Raw genomic sequence first — 23,206 nt, forward strand, 5'->3', positions numbered from 1 at the left:
GTACTGTATATACCAGTGCCATTGTGTTGCTGCAAACATGTTGAATAGGGTATAGGAGAAAGAAAAAGAGAGTGGAAGGTGTTCTTGAATGGGGGGAAAAAAAATGGAAAGAATGCTTTATAAAGGCTCGTGGTGAGACAGTAATTTCCCATATTCTACTGGTTGTTTACCAACCGTGATGGCTCAGTTTAGACTGCAGCAGGCACTCCATTCAGCAGAGCCACCCAGTGGTCCACAATGGGCAATTAAAGGATTTGAGGCGAGGTCACGGAGAGGGAGGGCTGAGGAAGTCAATTTAGTTCAGTCTAAATGTGACTTTAAAGACCAGGAGCATCACTTCTGTGACGTGTTAGTGAGACAGAGTGATTGAAGTTAGTCTGAATACATAATTATCCTCTCTTTTCTTCTGTTACTAATTTTGGTTGGACATGGGAAGGAATTTTTAAGCGTGTGCTTTTTATTGTAGACGTGATGCGTGCACTTAACTTGACATATTTTTGTAGTGTCATGCAGCCTGCCTTCTTATTCCACTGGACGTTCTCAGCATGGCGTGGAAAGAATTAGGGAGCAGACGGAATTTCACTTTAAAGCGACAGTAGGCAGAATATTTTTGGCATCACTGGGCAAAAATGACATAATGACCTTTCAGCATAATTCAAGTGTTTTGAGAGATAACTAGACTTCTGCACCTCATCTTGGCTCTGTTTTCAGGCTTTAGAACATCTAGCCATTGACGGGAGACTTTGGCCAATCACGGGTAATTTCAGAGAGAGAGCGTTCCTATTGGCTGTTCATTCAACAGGCGCAGCTGTCAATCACTCGCAAACTCTGATCAAACAGTCAAACTAGGCAGCGCTGATCAAATATTAATTAATATTCTCTTCAAATGTTTTCAGAAACATCTTGTAGTGTACTGTTTAGCTGTAAAATGAGAAAGTTTGCTCTGGCTAGTGGGCGGTGCTTGGTATTTACTCAACTGATCTCAACATGGCTACCGAATGACACATTTTTTCATTTTACAGCTAAGCAGTACACTACGAGATGTTTCTCAAAACATTTGAGGCGAGAAATAGGCATTACAGTAACAGAATATTGATTTAGTATTTGATCAGCGCTGCCTAATTTGACCGTTTGATCGGAGTTCGCGAGTGATTGACAGCTGCTCAGAGACGACAAGGCTCCAGCTTGGCTCTGATTGGTTGTTTTCCTCCGGTCTGTGAAATCTTGCAGATGCCATTAGGAACACCGAAGGACACAAAGACACATTATTATTTTTTTCAGATGACATGTCTCATGCACTATACTGTCAGGATATAGTGAATGTTTCATAAAAATAACTTTTTTTTTGTATCATATTTGGTCAATTTCTACCCACTGCATCTTTAAATATCAATATTTCAAAACAAAAACTATAAGCCCAGACTGTGCTGCAGCCTTGCAGCCAGCAGAGGGAGTGCTGACCTCCTTAGAAATCACAAGACATTTCTGCGGTTCACTAGGTCAGAGATATATACTGTAACTATTAACTTTAAAAGGATTAATCTTAGCTTAATTCAAAATGTATTTGTATTTATCACTCAGGCAATGTGATTATTACTTCAGCATGTTTCATACCAAGACACAATATGTGAGGCATCACATTTCTAATGCACTTCAAATGCCATTTCATTTCCCAGTGGTGTGTTGAGAGGTCAAAGGGCGAAATCTTCATCGATTTTTGTCATGGAAAGAAGAACCACAATGCTCTCCGGGTGTGGAAGAAGGCACATTTTACTGGCTCATTATAGAAATACACTATTTATTTTTTTCCCCCATATATGTGCAGCCTGAGCTGGTTTTTGGTTTTAATTAATAAGCACACAGTGAAAGTGCACGTAGTCTTGATGGGAAGGTATAAATAGTATAAATAATTCATTCAAGGTCAAATGTTCACTTTCAACTGTAGACACACTTTAAAATATTAAGTGCACTTTTTTGTTTGGGGGAATTCTGCACCTTCATAAAATTCTCTTTTTAACATATAATGATGGACACTTAAAACAAAAGCGTTTGATTGGTGCAGCCAGTTTGGATCCTATATACTGCAGGCTTTCCAATAAGCTAGAAACAGCTTGAATCATGGGATGATCTTCTGTTGGCTATTAAAACTACATCCACATAGTTTGCAGTCATTTTTAGCCCAGGGTGTTTTTTCTTTTTCTTTTTCTTTTTTCATAAGAGGACGTGCCTTGATGCAAGTGGAGCCTCGTGTTGTGAATGTCTCCTTATGCGGTTAAATGGTGCCTGACTCGCAGGAATCTCCTCCTGCACAACAGAAAAAAAAAGCCTCTGACTGGTTTAAGGGGGGAAACCAAAGCAGCACTGAGTGCGCAAAGACGCGCGGCGCCTCATCCAACCAGGAACCAAGGGGGTCAAAAAACTACACGTTTAAACCATTAAAGCAGACTGACTGACTGCAACAGGACGACTCTCTTTTTTTGGGGGATTCTTGCTCTCCATTCAGCCGCAGAAAGCTTCTCCTCCCGACCGAAGTGGAACTAATAGCGTTTATCTGATCACAGATGAATTCCGCCAAGTTCTCTGCGTTTGGAAGTGAGACGTTCGGGGACAATCCGAGTGGCATTGAGTGGATTACTTCTCGAGTGCCTCCGACTGATCTCAACTTTGATTCAAAATAGAAAAATCCCACTCTCCGGTGGAGCAGTTGTTGAACAGTATTATCTGTGTCATTGCGGAGTTCAGGAACTCTCTCTCTCTCCATCACCGGCTCTGCGGTATAGAAGTTGTGATTTCGATGAAATAGACAGCAAAAGCGCATTCTAACTGGATTCCCACCGTCTCCAGCTGCTCTTGAATGATGCCTGCCTGTCTGACGGGGATTTACTGTCTACTGGCACTTCTACACATTTGTTCAGGTATTATTACCACCACAGCTTTTCCTTGTTTCAGTTTTCGAGTTTATTTGTCATATGCATTTAAAAGTACAGTGTATACAGTGAAATGCATTTTTACCCTGGCTCTCTCTCTCAGCCCTTAAAATCTATAAATAGTACAGTTGATAAATACTACAATAAATAAGACAATACCTGAGAATAAAATTATAAAACAACCTCCATAAAACAATCCACAGCTCTGCATTCATTTAGTGCTACTGTTCAGTAGTTCTGTGTTTTCAGGATGGGAAGTTTCAAAAAAAAAGAATAGCATGTGTATATAAAAAAAAGAATGGTTTAAATAGCAATGGTGGGAACAGAGAAAGAAGTGATGCATTTGCTAAGTTTGATCCATCATGGCACCCTGCGGGTATTTCAGTCACCTTTCCTCTGTTTAGCCAGCAGCCAGTATCTAGCTCTATGTGGCCCCTACTGACCCATACTGCGTCCTGCCTGGTTTGCTGAAAGTGACCCATTTATCTCTCTATGCTCTGCTGCAGCCCAGTGAAACACAAGCAGCTCTTATCACACCGGTGGAAATTAATTGCCACAGTTTAAGTGTCCAAAGAGGGGGGAAAAAAAGAGGTTTATTGTGTGAGAGCAGGTTGTGTTATGTATATGATAAGAAATGCATGTGAGGAGTCAAACATAGCAGGGTTATCATCATCTTCAGTGCTCAGTGGGTGCATACATTACAGGAGTTGCACAGGTTAATGAGAAGCAGAATGATGACTTCACTTGGGCAGTCCCTTTGCACCAGTCAGACCAGTATAAGGATACTTCCAATGGATGGGAAAAAAAGGCTCCATGCACTGGCAATGTCATGCATGGTAGTAGAGCAGCAGCGATCAATCAATGAGTTGTCAGCTTTTAATTAATCAACAACTATTTTGATTAATCAGTTTGAGTCATTTTTTTAAGATAAAAAAAGTAAAAATTCTCTGATTCTAGCTTCTTAAAGGTGAATATTTTCTGGTTTATTTACTCCTTTATGACAGTAAAATTAATATCTTTGAGTTTTGGACAAAACAAGACATTTGAGGATGTCATCTTGGGCTTTGGGAAACACTTAATGATCATTTTTCACAATTTATGACATTTTCTGGATTAAGTATATTGATTAATTGAGAAAATAATCAGCAGATTAATCGACAATGAAAATAACCATTTGATGCAGCCCTACATGGTAGATTCACTACTAGATTCTGGAATAAATATTTAAATACATGTTTTTTTGGGGGTGCGGGGTTGAGAGTTAGATTCCCATCTACTGTGGTATTTTTAGTTTGCTTTATATTTTTATCTCATAATTTGAGTATGCCTACTCCAACCCAGCACGACACATTTTGGGAAATTGTCAAACATCATGTGACTGAGACAGAGAAGAAAGCGTTGGATTATACTGTACATGTTGTGTGGTTGCTGTGTTTCTGTTGGAGGGTTCATGGTTCATTCTGGGAAAATGACCAAGCATAATATTGGTATAGCGCTGATATTGCAGGTGAAGGTTGGGGTGCACATCAGCAAGGAAAAGTTTTTGTTGGAGCGCTGACAGCATACTTACTTTCCACTAGACCGGTATTGGCTCACACGTTTTTTCTTTAGCCACGATCACTGCTCATGTTAGCCACTGTGTTGCAGTCAAGCAGCAGACCTTGCAGGTGTATCCATTGTAGGAGCATCACTTCCTCCACCCAAGGCACACTAATGTTATGCAAAATATAGGAGCAACTGTAGAGTGCTACTGGAATGAGTCCTAAAACCTGGAAATAAGTTGGCATTTTAGCACTTCCGGTTCCCTCATCTGGAAGTCAATGGGTTAGTTAGATGCCTGAAATAAGGTTTATTGTTAACACAAGCTTAAGAGATTTGAACGTTTTGTTCTACAATATAAAATATGTCAGTAAATATCCCACTTGTGAATTCTGAAGCATAAAAAAGGCGGTTGCTGGTTGGCCAACAAAAATACGTCATCCCTGGGGCACTCTATAGTCACATAGACCAATAGTTGGTAGCTTCAGTCCAGATATTAGATAACAACATGTTTACCTTTGCACCTGCTGTGGGACACGAGCTGATTGACCGCAGCACATCAAATAGTGAATAATGACTAAATCTTACCACCGTAACTTTTATTTTACCTATTTTAAGCTACTACTTTAAGCTAATTGTAGGTTAAAGCTTCAGCCTGATGTAGGAAGCAAACAAAAAAAAATACAAAACTAAAACTTTTTGATGATATTCACCAGTAATCATAGACATTTTCAGCGCATCTCTTCTTGTAACCACAGGCAAAGGCACATAAGAGATGTTTTTAGAAATTTCAAGAGTCCCTGAAACTCCCGACTGGCGCCAGTCTTGTTCACTCTGTAAGACAAAGACAGCTGTCAGTAACATTAGCAGTGGCCACTGACTGAAAAAAGAACAATATATTTTCAGCACTAGAGCTTTCATAAGTGTCTGTCACTGAGAGATGGGCTTTATTTAGTCCTTTCTTTGACAGTGTAGAGGCAGATTTTTCCAAGGTTTTTTGCTCTTAACCTTCTTGGGTGTGACACCATTCTTTAAAGTCAACATATTATGAGTGTTATTTATGTCCCATTTTCCAAACCAAACATAATGCACCAAATTTTCTTCCTTGCTTCTGTGACCAGAAGCAGAAGCTGCACAGTATCAACATGTGGATATAATACAGCCATTTACCAACGGTTTTCTTAAATTCCGGCGGTGACTCAAAAAAGGAAAACTTACTAAGGCTACCCTGTCCACATCAAGAGCACAAAAAAATGTGTATGACACCAATGTTCCAGTTCGTTGTCTCTAAATTTATAAACTGACACACTTGGTAACTACTCAATCCTGAGGAGCATTTAAAGAGTACTCAAGGACATTTGTGCTGTTCTATCCTTTTTAGGAATGTTCTCTGATCCTTCAACATGATGTGAATATGTTAATTTGCTTAACCTGACATGAAACTAACCCTTTATTTGAAGCTCAAAGAGTATTTAATCAATGCAAGATTTTATAAGGTGTACAGTAAATGTATAGCAATGGCCATATTTGAACCATAAACTGTTTATATAAGAAGTGGACGTAGTTTGTGGACTGCCATTTTGAAGCCTCAAGTTCGGCATTTTGGCTGGCGCCCTCTTGTTTTTTGGCTGTCACCATCTTGGTTTCTTGCAACCAAAAGTGACACGAGAGGGTGGAGCTAAGTACAACCGAACGCTGAACAAGACTTTTTTAGGCGACCAAAAAGGTCATAATTAACTTTCATGAACTGAAAACACACTGTGAAAGGGTTAAAGTTGCAAGATGAAAACACAACACCCAGACCGGACAACGCAGTGGTAGCGATCTGTCAATCACAAGGTAACCACGCCCTAAAGCATACCTAGCTTTATTGTATATTTGACTCTAAATGGGACCATAATTTACTAAATGAACATCATGCTGTATTGAAGAAGACTTGAAAGTAGCGATAGAGACCATAAACTCATGTTTACACTGTTTACTGAGGTCAAATCAAGTGAGAAGTAGGGTCATTTTCTCAAAGACTTCTCTACAATCGGACTTCTTTTTGCAACCAGATGAGTTGCCCCCTGCTGGCTATTAGAAAGAATGCAAGTTTAAGGCACTTCCGCATTGGCTTCACTTTTCTGACCCCAGAGTTGCCCACAGGTTTGACCCTCTGAGTGTGTTCATCACATCCCTATCCCACCATAGATTAGATTAGACAGGGATTTTTAAACATTATATATGGGATAGCTGCCAGGCTTACATGCCTGTCCTTGAAAATTAATCACGCATTACTAATTGCAATCCAAATTATTACATGTTCTTTCCTGCCTACTTTTGTTTAATGCATACCAACTCATCCATTTGTATGGCAACTTGACTGTAGCATAAAAATGGCCCATCATTAAAACATCAAGCTCTGAAAGCTGTGCTGTGAAGTGACTGCATCTTACTCAGAACTAAAGGGAAAACCATGGAACTCCCCTTTCGTCGAGAGTTTAATCTCCGCATAATAAATCTACCCACGGTAATTGGATGATGCATAATAATCTAAATGATGGACCATTAAAAGCATATGCTCGTGTCGAGATGGCTTTGTCCCTTTCATCCCACGGATCCAAATTATGCCTCCCCAGAGTGACGCCGTTACTTGCCTCGCCATTCTACCTGCTGTGTTTGATGGCCTGTAAACACTGTCTAAAAAGGAACCATGGGAAAATAAAAGAAGGGCTCATCCTGTTAGTCTTTGTTATGACGGTTGTCTCAACTGTGCTTCAGTACAGGATTCGAAAGCTCAGTTAACCCTCTCAGTTCTGCTGGGACTGTTAGGATTAATATCTTCATAATAGCCGCACTAGCTAAGCTAATAACTAGGCTAATTACTTGAGCAATAAGTGACCAAGGCCCTCGGAGGCTTATTTTACCTTTTATAGACCCCCTCGTATGTGTTATCAGTGGAGAAGTAAGTACAAGAGGGGCTGAGAGACCAGCAGAACACAGCCTAATCCCATCACTGGTGTGTGCAGCAGCCCCATAGGGAGCAGTTTGATTGAGACATGTGGCTGGCCTGCAGGAGTTAGTTGCACACAGGTCAGAGTTCACTTGTACCTACTCATGCTGCTTGGACAACTGACACTCGTGGCTGCAAGAGGTTGACTGTTGTGACCTAAAATACACAGCACAGCACTTGTTGCAGAACGCTGGACTTTAAGTAATGATGGCTTGATTGGGGTGAAAGCTGGCCTGCTGTGTCGTCCCCTAAGCTAACAAGACTCCCTGTAGTCTTTGTGGTGGTGACAGTGATGAGCCGAGTCCCACTGCTAATGAGGACTTCTTTCGCTATGGATGATGGGGCTGATGGGACATCTTTGCGCACCGACGGGAATTCCTTTGTTTGTTCCATGGAATTGTCAAATTCCTCCTTTCCTTCCTTAGAAGTAATGCAACTAACAAGCTTTGCCGGAGAGCAGTTTGAAAGAGCATCTTCATTAATGTTTATTTCTTGGAACACGCCAACGTGAAGGATAGGAATATGATTTTTTTTTTAAAAAAATCATTCAGGGTGTGGCCCCACTCTGCTTCATTCATGCTGTCTGAGAATCTGCAGAAACTACTCTGTTATTTTTGAAGAAAGATGCACTGGTTGCTTGCTAATTTAGCAGATGTTCTGTTATTCTTTACTGCTGGCAGCGACTCTGGCACAGCTTTGAATGGCTTTAAGGCTTTCAAGCTATTTTTATTGTTGCCCATCATTGGGATCCATCAAACCTGGTTTTAAGTGTATGTCTGGACTTCTTAAGCAGTTCTTGTGTTTATTAGGACTGTCATTCGATTAAGATATTTAATCAAGATTAATCACATGGTTATCTATAGTGATTAGTGATTAATCACAAATTAATCACTAATCACTTTTTTTATTTTTAAATAAATAAAAATTTTTTTTTTAAATTAATCGCACATATTTTATCTGTTTAAATTGTACCTTAAAGGGAGATTTGTCAAGTATTTCATTCTCTTATCAACATGGGAGTGGACAAAAATGCTTGCTTTATGCAAGTATATGTATATATTTAGGCTGTTATTGGAAATCAATTAATTAAATGTCCAGAAACCCTCAGAGCTACTGCATTTAGCATGAAAAACATGCACAAATCATAAGCAAACTCAAGCCCAACAGTCAAAAAACAGCGGTCAGTGTGTCAGTGTGCTGACTTGACTATGACTTGCCCCAAACGGCATGGGATTATCATAAATTGGGCATGTCTGTAAAGGGGAGACTCGTGGGTATCCATAGATTCATTCACATTTTCAGGTCAAGGGACCCCTTTGAAAATGGCAATGGCAGTTTTTCTCTCGCCAAAATTTAGCAAAAGTTTGGAGCATTATTGAGCCTCCTTCGTGACAAGCTAGTATGTCATTGGTTGGTACCAATGGATTCCTTAGGTTTTTCTAGTTAGCAGTAAGCTTTAAAACTGACCCCGCCACAACCTCAAAATCGCATGTTGCGTTAATGCATTAAAGAAATTAGTGGCGTTAAAATTAACGCTTTATTATTTCATTAACTTTGACAGCCCTAGTTTATATTTCGAAAGAGATGAGTCGGATAAACACATATACATCTTAAAGAGGAGTTATTATGCTTTTGTGCTTTTTCCCTTTCCTTTGGTGTGTTATATAGTTTTTTTTGTGCATGTAAAAAGGTCCGCAAAGTTACAAAGCCCAATATCCACGCTTAAGGGAGTTCTCTCTCCCCCACAAAAACACTGTTACTGAACTGCCTGAAACGCCTTGCTAAAGTCCTGCCCTTTCTTCTGTAACGTGGTGATGTCACCAAGTAACACATTTGCATAATACCTGTCTAGCGGCTAGTTTGGCACACCCTCAAGCAAAGCTAGTTAGAGCGGAGCTGGAGCAGAGTCCGAAGAGTTTGGATCGATTGACCAATCACAACAGAGTGGGCCAGCTGACCAATCAGAGAGTTGACTTTTTGGGAGGGCGGGGCAGGAGGGCGGGGCAGGAGCTCAAACAGAGCGTTTCAGACAGAGGGTGAAAAGGTGCTGCAGAACAGCTGGTATGAGAAAAATAATGTGTTTTTTGAACATTAAAGCATGTAAACATGTCCTAGTAGAAACACAGAGTACAAGAATGCACCTGCAAATAATTATAATAGGTCCTCTTTAAATTATCTGTCCATTGTCATACAGAGCATCTACAGAGTCAGCCCATGTAAAGATGGGTCATGCCAAAGGAATGTTGTTTGACACAGGTGTTTTTGACGTCATCATCACCTGAAAGATGCTCATGTGAACTTTGTCCCCCAGGAACTGTTCTGGCAGAGAAACTGAGACTGTATCTCTCTTGTCTCTCAAACCCCTGCAGACGTTGCTGCAATTGTTTGCCTCTGACTGAATGTGCATACATGCATATGTAATGGTGTTAGCACAAGCTTGTTTTTAGTGTGTGTTTTCGGATTGTGTGCTGAAAGCTGTGATTCGTGATTGCTTCCCTTGTTTACTCACCGGTTTCCTGTGGCGCTGCGAGGCCAAGCATGGTTGCCAACCCTGGGGATGGGAAGCTACTGAGAGCTTTAACAAGCGCCCGAGGGCCTGGAGATCACAGGTCATCACACCTTCTCACAGGCACACACATATACGTACACACACACAACTCCTCCTCCTCATTTTGAGGAGGATCGATAACTATCTGCCTGCCCCACAAAGGTAGCAGGTTCCTTGCCTGGAGGATCCTCCCACACCCATATACTACTTCCTTCAACCTTTTCAACACATCTCTGTAAAAATAGAATCACAGCAGTTCATTGGTTCAGTCAGATCGTTCAATTGTTTTCATCGACACTTAAAGCACAATAATATCTTTATTAGGTGCAACAACAACTCAAGCATGAGCTGAAACAAATAATATATAAATTAAAGGATTAAAAATGACTTTTAATTCTAATTTTACCATGAAAATATAAAAAGCATGAAGCTGAGCACAAAATAAAATAAAAAATATTAATTATAATGCATATATTAGCATGCAGACACTATTTTTACTAACCAAATAATTATGTAATTTAAGTAATGCGTTATTTAATGCCGTTAACACACCGGCTGTGTTTTTTTTTTACACGGCGAAAAAGTGATGTACTTTTTTTTTGGAACAAGGTCGATTTTCTGAGCTTTCGCACCGCGACTAAAGGCATCAACCAATCACGGTGTGCGGAATGGGTTGAGTTGCGCCTATATTTATGAAACAACAACACAGAGGCTTCATAATCTTAACCAAGATGGCAGAATGTATTACTCCTTTCAACCTTGTCAAAGGCATCGCTGACCAGATCCACTCCTTCTGTTCTTACCTTTCACAATAAAAGCCCTAGACATATGCTGTAGTATTCGCAGACAAGTATTTTGCATTTTTGTGTCCTTTTTTCATCACGACCCCGGTGTGTAAAGGCCTTAAGGCTGATAAAATGTGGTAGTACCCGCTGTGTCACAGAACTACGGCATAAGGAAAAAAATTAGAGAAAGATTCTTTTTATTTTGCATTTCGAGAATAAAGTTGAAATTCCAGTATATGCACTCACGCTAGTAGTTTGATTTATTCTCAAAAGTTTTACGTTTATCTCGACATTTCGTCTTTATTCTAAACATTTCGACTTTATTCTTAACAGTTTGACTTTATTCTCAAAATGCCCCCCAAAAAAAAACAAAAAAAAACATCCTCCTCTGATTTATTTTTCTTTATGCCAGGCCCTAATAGTCTTCCGTACAGATCACATCATACTACTGCGAAAACAAAATTAAGGTTGCAGACTAACACCACCCAATAAATAAGCCTAACATGGACCTTATATGGCTCTGCTAAATTATTATTTGTGAACTTGCTTTGATAAATCTTTTTGGCATCTTGTGCTGGTCACCCTCTCAGTTCCTCACAATAAACTGTGCTAAATAGTGAACCCATAGCCACGCTCATCTGGACAGACTAGCTTCTAAGATCAGAAATTCCCTTGGGTTTGTGGCTTTCTCCAGGCTGTTTGTACTCCTTTGGCCTAGGTTTCCTGTTCTGAGGTCAGTGTCCAGCCTTGGCTGTGTGCTGATCAGGCACTTTGGATAATTACTTCTGTGAATAAAATCTGCTCTTTATAGTTATGAGATTTATTCATAATGTAGGCTAATTGTTAAGACATCCTACACCTGAAGTGAGTTTATGAATTCATCTTGTTTCCTACTCTGATAATTAAGATGTACTGAGACTGGCAGAATGTGTCTCTGAAACTAATTGTTGTACATACTGTATATGGCCCTACAACTTGTCCATCCGTGCTTTAGCTAATGATTGCAGTGCTGCAGTGGTTGCTTTCAGAGTGATGCTGTATTCCTCAAGGATTTGGGTTGGAGAGTAATTGGGAGGATTAATATTTTTGAAAGGACAGCTTTAAAGGTCATAGTAATAGCATAACCTCAGAGATGCTTCTCAAGGTTACATCTCCTCTCCAGTCAGGCGGCTAATAATCAATAGGATCGATATGCTCCCAGTGACTTGGCTTATAGAATCGATAAGCCAAGTCACTGGTGCTTTCAGTTCAGTCGTCCGTTAAATAATGAATCATTTCTTGATACATTCAACTGGTTTGATTTTATGACATTTCTTTGAAATTCTAACATTATAATTTATTCTGACAGCCTTGATCAGAACACATCTAAACCAAACCCAGTGCTCCATTTGGCTTATTAGATCCCAGTACGAAGTTCAGTGATGATGAAGAGAGCGGGTGGAATCAGCAGGCCAGTATGATGCCCTCAGGACTGACCTTGTTATTACAGGGAGAGGACCTACCTAATGTTACCTTCATTAACCAGAGGTTGACGTTGGAATGTGTCTCAAAGCATCTCGAGCATTTTGACATACAGTCTCATTAGCTATAGTGGGAGAGCCAGTGGGAGATATTTGTATTACGTCCGAATGGCATGATGTTGAATGAAGATTTAAAGGGAGATACTGGCCAATACAGATACCCGTAGTCGTTGTATATCAGTTTGGTTTGTTATTCTTAGTGTCTAAAGCTAATTTCTCTCATTCAGCATGATTAACTGAAGAAATATTTCAATCCTGTAAAGTAGACTTGTGTGTTTAGTTCGTCTGATACAAGGATAAACATTTTTCCTTGCTACTTTTGATGTCTCGCTGACCAGTTCACAAGAACACCATCATTAATCTTTTTATTTTCGCCCCCACAGTCATCAAGAACCAAATTTCACATCTGCTAAGTCATCTATAGAGTTTGTGTAAATAAGACTGACACTTGTATGGTCTAAATAGAAAAAAAAGCTTCTTGGATCCAGGCTGTTCTTAGTTTTTCTATTTCAGTTCACTTATTCTACTAAATTTATCTTAAATGTATTGTTATTAGTATTACTTCTTATACACTTTATAGTTTTACTCTTGTTTCTATTCTTATGTTGTTGTAATTTACTTTTCTATTTTAATTTACTTATTTTTACTAGATTTATCTTGCTCTTATTGCTGTTCTATTTTTTTTTTTTTTTCGACTCATTGAATCAACAAGAGTCTCAGTTTTCCCCTCATACCCAATTTATGCAATTCTAAGACTGTTTAGGGACCCCAGTATGCAGAAATATTAAAATACACCATTTAAGAGTTATAACACATTTGTACTTCATGCAAAATAAATGCATTGTTTTTGCGCAGAACTGCATGTGGGCATGTCTGTAAAGGCAGACTCGTGGGTACCCATAGAACCCATTTTCATTCACATATCTTGAGGTCAGTCGTAAGGGACCCCTTTGAAAACGGCCATGCCAGTTTTTTCTCGCCAAAATTTAGCGCAAGTTTGGACCGTTATTTAACCTCCTTCCCGACATCCAAGTATAACATGGTTGGTACCAATAGATGAGCCCGCTAAAACGCTTCAAAATGCTTTTTTCCCGAAGCCAAAAATCTTTTTCCCACATGACCTTCTGCAGTTTTCTGCATGATGACGCTGCTACATGTACAGTGTATACAGTATATACAGTACATCCCTATAGTTTATTAACGTTACATACAGGAACTTAGATGGCGGTCTGCATTCTCCCACTTTGCAGAAGCAGACATGTCCATATTACTAGGGGATGCAGAGTGGCATGATAGCCAATAACATCATCATGTTTTTTTTATGCCTCAGGTTAATGAGGGAGTAAGAAAGAAATAAAGCTTGGACGGGGATAGTATCAAGGTGTTAGGAAGAGGGAAGACATCTGCAGTCTTTGGTGGCTATGTTATGAAATACAGTAATTAACTCATGTTCAGAATATATATGTAGGAACACGGAGATAAAAGGAAACTCCAGACACTCATTAATCTCACAGACATTTTGTTCCCATAGCCTGTGATTTTCAACCGCTATAAGAACTACTTCCAATCAGACAAATTACCTGCACTGGTTTTCCCACTTCAAACTTTGGCTTTATTGTGACCTGCGAGATTGCTATCAAGCGTGGACTGCAGCCAGATTATTAAAGCTGCTTTTATTCCAAATGGTGTTGGTTTGGCAGCGAGAGGTATGACGAATTGTTGCGTTCAGCTTTTTTTGTTCACGAATCATTGCAATTACATTTAACAGTCGAGTGGAACCTCTCTTCGACCGGCAGATCATTACAACTTTTGCCAAGATTTTCAGATTGCAAGCTAAGTTTTTGCATTCTTAAAGCACTTTATTACAACACACAAAAGTAACAGTTTACCTCAGAAACACCTCGTATACCCCTCAATCCTCACAACATGGCAAACAAAGCTGGGCTTTAACCCTATTCCACACGTCAACAACCAAACCCAGAGCCCCTCGTGCCAACATGCACGATCAACAGCACCACCGTGAATGGAGCCAAATAAAAAGCTGTTCATACAGATAAATTCTCGAATTACTACCAGATGAGCTGTTTTAATCACCTTTTAAAAATCAGTTTGAGCAGCTTATTGAAGGGTGAGCGTTTCATAGAAAAAAAAAAAAAGGATTGAAGTCTGTTCATAAACACTTCAATCCTGCACAGCAAAAACGAAGTGAAAAGCAATTTGTGTCAAGACACAGTTGAGATGATATTTGCCCAGTGGAAGTGATTGACACAAGCAGGTTTGCTGTGGAAAAAAAGAGGTCAGTATATTATGGATTTCCTAGAGCTGCTTCTTTTCCACGCTGAACTCTGACTTCTTGGCCGTGCTTTATTGCCACTTGTAGAATTGCTGCTTCCTGCAGGTACTGTTGATAGACTAGTGTCTGAACAAATATACACTGCATACTTTATAGGAGTGGATTATTTTGTCTGCACCGAGTACTGCAAGTACAGGAAGATCTAATATTTAAAATGAAGACTGTATTTCCACCAAGGTAGTAATGTGGCACCAGCAACAACAGCAGCTGTGTTTTGATAAGATTCACATTTGGCTCTTTGGCTTCACTGCTGCCAATGTGACGGACACCCGTTGGTGTTTTTCAAACAGTCTGACTGCTGCCTCAAGATCTGAAACCATTTTGAGAAACAACAAAACACATTTGATTGTTCTTTCTTTATAAGCAATGTCGGGTTAGAGTGTTAATTTGTGAAAATAAGACAAGTGACGTGCCACACTTTCGTAAACCTGTTTTGAGTTAGTACATTTTATTACTTCCTTTTTAATCCCAGAGTCTTATTGCAAAGGGAACACAGTTAGACACTAAAAGAAGTCATAGGTCACACTACCTGTGATATTGACAGAGAGGCATTTTATATATGCATGTGTAAATATTCTCTATCTTGCATAGATTCTTTGTGCACAGATGTTACCAAGAAGCACACAACATGAGTGAAACAGGTGGCCGGCAGCTCACATAGCTGGACATCAGTGAGTCACAGTCAGTCACGAGAGGGTGTGATGTACTTTGCAGTCTGCATTTTGAATCAGAAAGAGGAGCCAGAGATGCATTTAATCTTTGGATAGAGAACTTATGCTAAAATAATTTAATTGTCTCCTGGCTCTAGCTTCGTAAAGTACTTAACAGTGAGTGGTAGCAATTTTCTCATTTAACTGCAAATCTGTTTTCCAAAGTGTCAAACTATTCTTTGCAAAGTCAGATATAAATGTAATCCAACTAGAAAGAGATAGTTGGGTGTTTTGAAGCGGCGTTGTATGAGGTACTTATCCATAGTCAGTGTGTTACCTACAGTAGATGGCGGTCGGCACGTCCCCAGTTTGGAGAAGAAGACAGGAGTACCAACACGGGAGTAAAGCAATGTAATGCTGTGGACGGGGCTGGAAGCAAAATGTATTTTAGCCTCGCAAGAAAAAAAAAAATCAATATCAGTTTAAGTGTACGCTATATCTAGAATATTTTCACCTTACCGTGAGAAAACCCTTTCCAACGGGGAACTGAAGCCATTGTATCTATGCTCTCGCCAAAGCCACCAGACTCCGTTGAAAAAAAACTGTAATTATTACCTTGTGCAACCGCTGGGTTGCTGGTCTACCGCTGCCTTGATTGATTGATTGTGTTATTGTGTGACTTTGGTGAATCCTAAATATCCAAAGTCACACAATAAGACAAACTAACTAACAGATCGAGGCAGCGGTAGACCAGCAACTTCCGTGTTGTGCGAGGTAAAATTACTGGGTGGTTTTTTTCAATGGAGTCTGGTTGCTTTGGCGAGAGCATAGATAACGGCTTCAGTTCCCTATCGGAAACACATAGACTGTATAAGTGTTGCACGGCAAGGTAAACCCGCAAAAATATTCTAAATCTAACATACATATAAACTTATATTGATTTTTTTAGGTGGCTAAAATACGTTTTGCTGCCGGCCCCGTCCACATCAGTACACTGCTTTGGTTCCGTGCAGTAACTTTTGTCTGCTTCTCCAAACTGGGGGCGTGCCAACAACCATCTACTGTAGGTAATACACTAGCTCTGGATAAGTACCCCATACATTCCCACTTGAAAACACCCAAACTATCCCTTTAATACCATAGAACATGTTTCTGCTTATACTCTGATACAGTGAGGCTTATTGCAGAGCTAAGTGACATCCATCTATCCCTTCTACTACACAGGTTATTAACAATGCCAGTAAAATTGGAGTGAGTCTACACAGCACTAGCCTATAATCTCCTGTGGCTGAATGCACCCTCTTATTAATGTCCTCTTGGAACGTTGCGTTAATGCTATGATTATTTTTAGTGTCAATGCAGTCCAAAAGCATTCTGCCTCTTCAATAAGAGACAGTAATTTAGAGTCGGAAGAGCGGTTTAGAGGCAATTCTGAGTTGTGTTTGAATTTCTGTCTGTCTGTCTGTTGTTATTGAGACATTGTCTAATACAGTACATGTATGCACACATTCATGAAGTGGGACCTCAGTGGGCTTCAGAGTAGTAGATGGGTTTGGTGCTCAGGGCATAGTCTCTCTCCCTTCACAGTGTGACAGTCGGTTCACATCTGGGCTGCCACTACCAGGGGCGCAATTAAGACCGAAAATAAATGTAGGTCACGCAGACATGCACTTGTGACATGAAATGACACAGCATGAAGCTAATGTAATATTAATGTATTAACTCAGTTAGTGTAGCAAAAAGCGTTTTAAATGACAGTTTTATAGCTTACAAGCCTCAAAGGAGATGAAGGAAACATGATAAAGTACAGATGGTCAAACACACATTATGCAGTCTGTTTAAGTCTACGTTGTAACTGATGAGAAGATAAGGCAACCGCATTAAATCAGTATATGCAAGATTAACCCAAAGTGGATTTTGTATTTTTCTTTAATAATAACAAACTACATCTTCAGTGTCTGTCTCTATTCATGGGAAGTTTGACTTCCAAGCGCTGCCTGAGTGATAATCAATGGCCTATACAGCCTCTTTACTTTCCACTGAACATTTAATGGAGTGATGATAAGCCTCTCAGATGGGCTGCGGCTGGCCTTTCCAGGCACTTGTGCTTCAAAGGTGTTTCTCATCGCAAATACAGGAGCTTAACCGTCCATATGGCGAAGCAATACACAGTATATAAACAGCAAAACGTGTAGAGAATTCTGACAATTTTGGCTACAATTAGGGATTAACAGACAACAGTATTAGCATAGCTGTGAATATGTCATGCGCACTTGACCAGCAAGTCAGTTTAATGTCACGTTTGAGGAGCAAATCTAAATATTTCAATGAACTGAAGCAACAATAACATATTGTTGGATTCTAACTAACTGCAGGAATATAAGATGTGAAATGCAGACCACAGCTTGTGTGTCATTGACAGGCTGATGGATTTATTCTCCAGTTAATGTGTCCTGGTGACCTAGTTGGCTCAGATGTTTATCGTGTACCAGCAATGTTCTGGTTTGAATCTGCCCTGAGGACTTCATCGCTTGTTACCTTCCCAGTGAGCATTTAACCACTGACAACACAAAGCAGATTTTCTTTTTACAATATTGTATTATTGCACAGTAAAAGACAAACAAAATAAAAACAATTTAGGACCGGACTTCATGAAATTAACACACAAATAAATATTTGCACACAATTCTCAATGACGGAGCTTCATAAAGTAATTAAATTAGGGCTGTCAATCGATTAAAATATTTAATTGGAATTAATCGCATGATTGTCAATGGTGATTAATCGTAAATTAATCGCACATATTTTATATGTTCAAAATGTACCTTAAAGTGAGATTTGTCAAGTATTTTATACTCAACATGGGAGTAAGCAAATTGCTTTATGCAAATGTCTGTATATATTTATAATTGGAAATTGATTAAAAACACAAAACAATGACAAATATTGTCCAGAAACCCTCACAGATACTGCATTTAGAATAAAAGATATGCTCAAATCATAACATGGCAAACTGCAGCCCAACAGGTAACAACAGCTGTCAGTGTGTCAGTGTGCTGACTTGTCTATGACTTGCCCCAAACTGCATGTGATTATCATAAAGTGGGCATATCTGTAAAAGGGAGACTGGTGGGTACACATAGAACCCATTTGTATTCACATATCTTGAGGTCAGAGGTCAAGGGACCAGATTTTCCTCACCAAAATTTTGGCTAAGGGAAATTGTAATGGCCATTTTTTACTATTTTCTGACATTTTATAGACTTAATGATTAATGGATTCATAGTAAAAAAAAATAATTGGTAGGTTAATTGATATTGAAAACATTTGCTTTTCTAATTATTTCAAAATCTTCCTCTGCATCTTGTAATAGGAATTCTTTAGCCGCTTCAGCTTGTAAGCGTATTCCCACTATCTTTCTCTGAACATCTGGGCGCTGCAGTTGGTAGGCGTTATCATGTCCATGACCTTGACTCTCCTCTCTGCAGACTGCGTTGTGCATTTTGTTGTTAGAACAGTGCCGGAAGAAAGAACCTCACGGTATTGTAATTAAAGTTTTCCCTAACTTCCATGTGATTGAAATCACCTTTTACAAATGCAATTTAAGAAGATCAAATGTGCTAGCAGCACAACGTAAGAGAGAGAGAGAGAGAGAGAGAGAGTGCGGTTGCAGACACCTTGTCCTGGCCACACACAGACACAGAGGCGCACTCGCATTCCTTCCCCCGCATACTTGAGTGAATGACAGTGTTCAACTGTTCCACTTAATTGTAGTTTATACAGCCTGAGAAAGAATGTCTGGCATTTATTGGTTCCCTGTGTTTTACTTTGCAAATGAATGAGTGTGTGGGTATGTCTGGAGTAAGTGTCTCTGAGGGATGAGCAACTCAAATGGTTTATATTCCAATGAGTCAGTTTTGCTTTTCTTTTGTTAAAGGAATAACTCAGTGTTTTGGGGAAAATGAGCTTATTCGCTGTCATGCCGAGTGTTAGATGAGAAGATCGATACCACTCTCTCTTTGCAATAAATATGACAGCCTGTTCTCATACACCGTTCGTAGCTAAACCTACAAAAAGTAATGCACTGTAATTCATATATATACCACAAAGTCAATTTGTATGTAATCCAAGTAATCGTGAACCAGCAAGTATTAGAGACCGATGTTCGTATCCTGTGTGAGTCACGTAAGTTTCGTACTTAAGTTGCACCAACGTTCCTATTTGAACCCAAACGTTGACTTATTTGTCATCTAACTTCCGTACTTAAGTAATGCCACTTCCACAGTCTTTTTCTAAACCTAACTAAGTAGATTTGTTTCCTAAACCTAACCAAGTTGTTTCCTGTAAAGACGGAAGTATATTTGAAAAGACTGTATGTATGTAACGAGCAGAAATTGACACATGTTGCTTGACATTTATAGGAAAACTACGTAGTAAAATGTCATACAATTATGTATGAGGATACGTTGATTATGAAGCTAAAGCCAAGACACGGGTAGCTTAGCTTAGCATAAAGACTGGAAACAGGGGGAAACTGCTAGCTTGGCTCTGTCAAAAGGTAAAAAAAAAAAACTCCCACCAGCTCCTCTAGCACTCACTCTTTAACATGTTATATCTTGTTTGTTTAATCCATACAAAAACTGAAGTGTATAAATGACACATTGTGGTTTTATGGGGGGGTTTCTGTTGGACTATTTCTTGGCCAACCACAGCTAAGCTGAACTAACTGTCTCCCGGCTCGGGCTTCATATTAAACATATCCAGACATGAGAGTGATATCAGTCTTTTAATATGAAGACCTTTACACACTGGGGCGTGACGTATAAACGACACAAAAATGCAAAATACTCGCCTGCACATATTTTGCATCAAAACTATTCATACCGACAGCGATGCAAATTTGCGATTGTTACAACACTTTTTCAATAAAAGATTCAAACAGATTTGAACAGGCAGAGGACCAACTACTGGGATCCTGTTGACCCAGAGCATCTGGCAAGTTTGTCTGAGGTAAATAGTTGTATCGCCTAAGCTACTGAAAACTGTTTCATTGAGTTTCCTTTTAATTTAGCATTTCACTTTTCAATGTGAAGTGATGTCCTCTGGTAAACAGTTACGCAATGTATATGTCTAGGGCTTTTATTGTGAAAGGGAAGAACAGAAGGAGTGGATCTGGTATGCTCTGCATTTGTCAAGGTTGAAAGGAGTAATAGAGTTTGCCATCCTGGTTCGGACTACGGAGGCTCTGTGTTGTTGTACACTATAGTGTACATTTTGAATATGGTCGTTCCTGCTCAACATGATTGATTGATGGCTTATTTGAGGTGCGAAAGCTCAGAAAAATCAACCTTGTTCCGAAAAAAAAAAATGTAATTGCTTTTTTGCTGCATAAAAAAAAGCAAGAAAGCCAAGTAATTTTAAATTAATTTTAAATGTAGAAATATAAAAAGTAGGTCTGTCAATCAATTAGAATATTTAATCAACCTCTAAAAGGTCAATTGCGTTAATGAAATTGGTAGCGTCAAAAACAAATTTGTGTTAACGCGTTATTATCGCGTTAACTTTGACAGCCCTAATAAAAAGTAATGTTTATAATACTTATGTGTTTCAGTGCCATCATTAAAACCCTTGTTTTGATGGTCATGACAATAATCACCTAACAATAGACATACTATCCTCAACCTTGGTAGCAACAAAAGTCTTTGTGCAGTAATTGTTTTTTGATCTATCGACTGGCATTATTCCTTTTCCTTTCAAGTTATATTATTGCATGCTGATTTATATGAATATTCACATTCAACATTTATACTGCTCATTTATTTGAGCAGCAGCGAGGATTCTGCTGAGACAGCTAATCCCCCTTAATAAACACATGCATAAGCATTAAATCTTAGTTAAGTCAACAACATAAAACACCACATGAGGAGGCTGGGATGGTGGAGGGAGCTTCTGCAGCAAACGGCATTGGCTTGAGCGTAATCAACAGAGTAACAATAATTGTACGTTTATAATATCCGTGCTGTACACCTGCATGAATATGATTGGATGCGACTAGCCACACAGCTGTGAATGAGCCAATTATTGTGAAACATATTGCAAACAGCTGATGCCAATCAGCAAATACATGCCCGACTTCAGTGCTCTGCATGAACGAACTAGTTAATTATGCTTCGGTATGGAGAAAATGTGGATGGTTTTAAAAATAAGTATTACTCTGAGCACGATTTTGTCTTTTGTGTGCGTGTAACCTTTTTATTATATAGTCTGCACAGTGTTATAAAACAGGTCCCTGGTCTCCCTTATAGCCCCTTTTGATGTAGCGCTGAATCCACATTAGTCACAACTTGGCCTTGGAAGAGAGGATTTGTTGGATGTTTTGCTGGCATTTCCGTATAATCAGATGTGCTTAAAATACCAAAGGTGGCGCAGTGATGCACTGCAAACACTTGCATAATATCACCCACTTGTCTCACTAATACTTTGCTGCTGCGAGTTTAAAGAGTCAGACGAGACATGTCTCGTCTGGGTCTGTAAAGTGTATTTTTGGTAGAAATGCTGACAGCATTCAGTTGTTATTCAGACACAGGATTCACTGTGCAATATAAAGTCACACTTAATCCACTATTTTTGTGTAATTGTGTACTCGCACTGCATGTCAGGCCAAAGGTGGAGAAATGCCAACATCTGTCTAACGCTTGCTGGCTGTCCTTATTCAAAATTACATTATACATTTCTGACTACTAAATTTAGGGCAAAATTAAGGGCAAATATGCTTCCTTTATGCAAATGTATGTATATATTTATTATTGGAAATCAATTACCAGCACAAAAGAATGACAAATATTGTCCAGAAACCCTCACAGGTACTGCATTTAGCATAAAAAATATGCTCAAATCATAAGATGGCAAACTGAAGCCCAACAGGCAACAACAGCTGTCAGTGTGTCAGTGTGTTGACTTGACTATGACTTGCCCCAAACGGCATGTGATTATCATAAAGTGGGCATGTCTGTAAAGGGGAGACTCGAGGGTACCCATAGAATCCATTTTCATTCACATATCTTAAGGTCAGAGGTCAATGGAGCCCTTTGAAAATAGCCATGCCACATTTTCCTTGCCAAAATTTAGCGTAAGTTGGAGCGTCATTTAGCCTCCTTCGCGATAAAATAGCATGACATGGTTGATACCAATGGATTCCTTGCTTAAAACCTGAGCTCGCTACAACCTAAAAATCACAAGTCGGTTAATGCGTTAAATAAATTAGTGGCGTTAAAACTAATTTGCGTTAATGTGTTATTATCGCGTTAACTTTGACAGCCCTAAACTAAATATAAAACAAGTTTGGTAGTTCAGTTGAAGTTTTCACGGCGTGACTCTTTGGTGCTATGGTGGTCTTTTGTTTCTCTGTGTCTTGGCTGTCTCTCAAATGCTCTCTAAGCCCCTAAATCTTGATATCCGCCTTGTTCATCTGGCCTCGGATAGTTGTCTGTTCAAACATGTGGTGTCATTTGACTTACAAGAGTGCTGCTTTGAACTCAGAAGCTTCTGGAAATCTCTGTCTCGCCATTAAAAAGTGTGGGCTGATTCACCATCTAGCCCACGGGTCACAAAAAAAAAGAAAACTAAATGACTTTTACAGACTGAAACAAAAGGGATTTCCTTAACAAGACATAGCCGTTCCATTTACTGCGCACTCTTTAAGCCTCCAACCAAATCTGCCTGCCGTTTATTATTAGCTGTGCCTGACTACCACTCTTCCACTCGAGCACAGGTAATCCCACATGTACCTCAGGTGGAGATTTACCATTTCCACCACTGTGGGCTCTGGTAGGCTTGGTGTCGGAGTCACTGAGCAAGCTGATTGTGTCACACAGCTGTCAGCAGCACTC

The 23,206-nt window shown here is 39.5% G+C and overlaps 1 protein-coding gene across 2 annotated transcripts in view; it reads left to right on the forward strand.

Annotated features, from left to right (window-relative positions):
- Window positions 1–23,206, forward strand: part of LOC141752254 (roundabout homolog 1-like) — a 122,718-nt gene that overhangs the window by 19,808 nt on the left and 79,704 nt on the right. Inside the window, exon 1 of one of the 2 annotated variants that reach the window (XM_074610021.1) lies at window positions 2,036–2,915. The exons of the other annotated variant lie outside the window; for it this stretch is intronic. Coding sequence (XP_074466122.1) covers window positions 2,855–2,915 — 61 coding nt within the window. The 5' untranslated portion in view covers window positions 2,036–2,854. Of the gene's footprint in view, window positions 1–2,035; window positions 2,916–23,206 lie in introns of those variants that run through there. 2 annotated transcript variants of the gene reach the window in all.

This window comes from Sebastes fasciatus, chromosome 16, assembly GCF_043250625.1.
Source record: "Sebastes fasciatus isolate fSebFas1 chromosome 16, fSebFas1.pri, whole genome shotgun sequence".
Lineage (NCBI taxonomy): Eukaryota > Metazoa > Chordata > Actinopteri > Perciformes > Sebastidae > Sebastes > Sebastes fasciatus.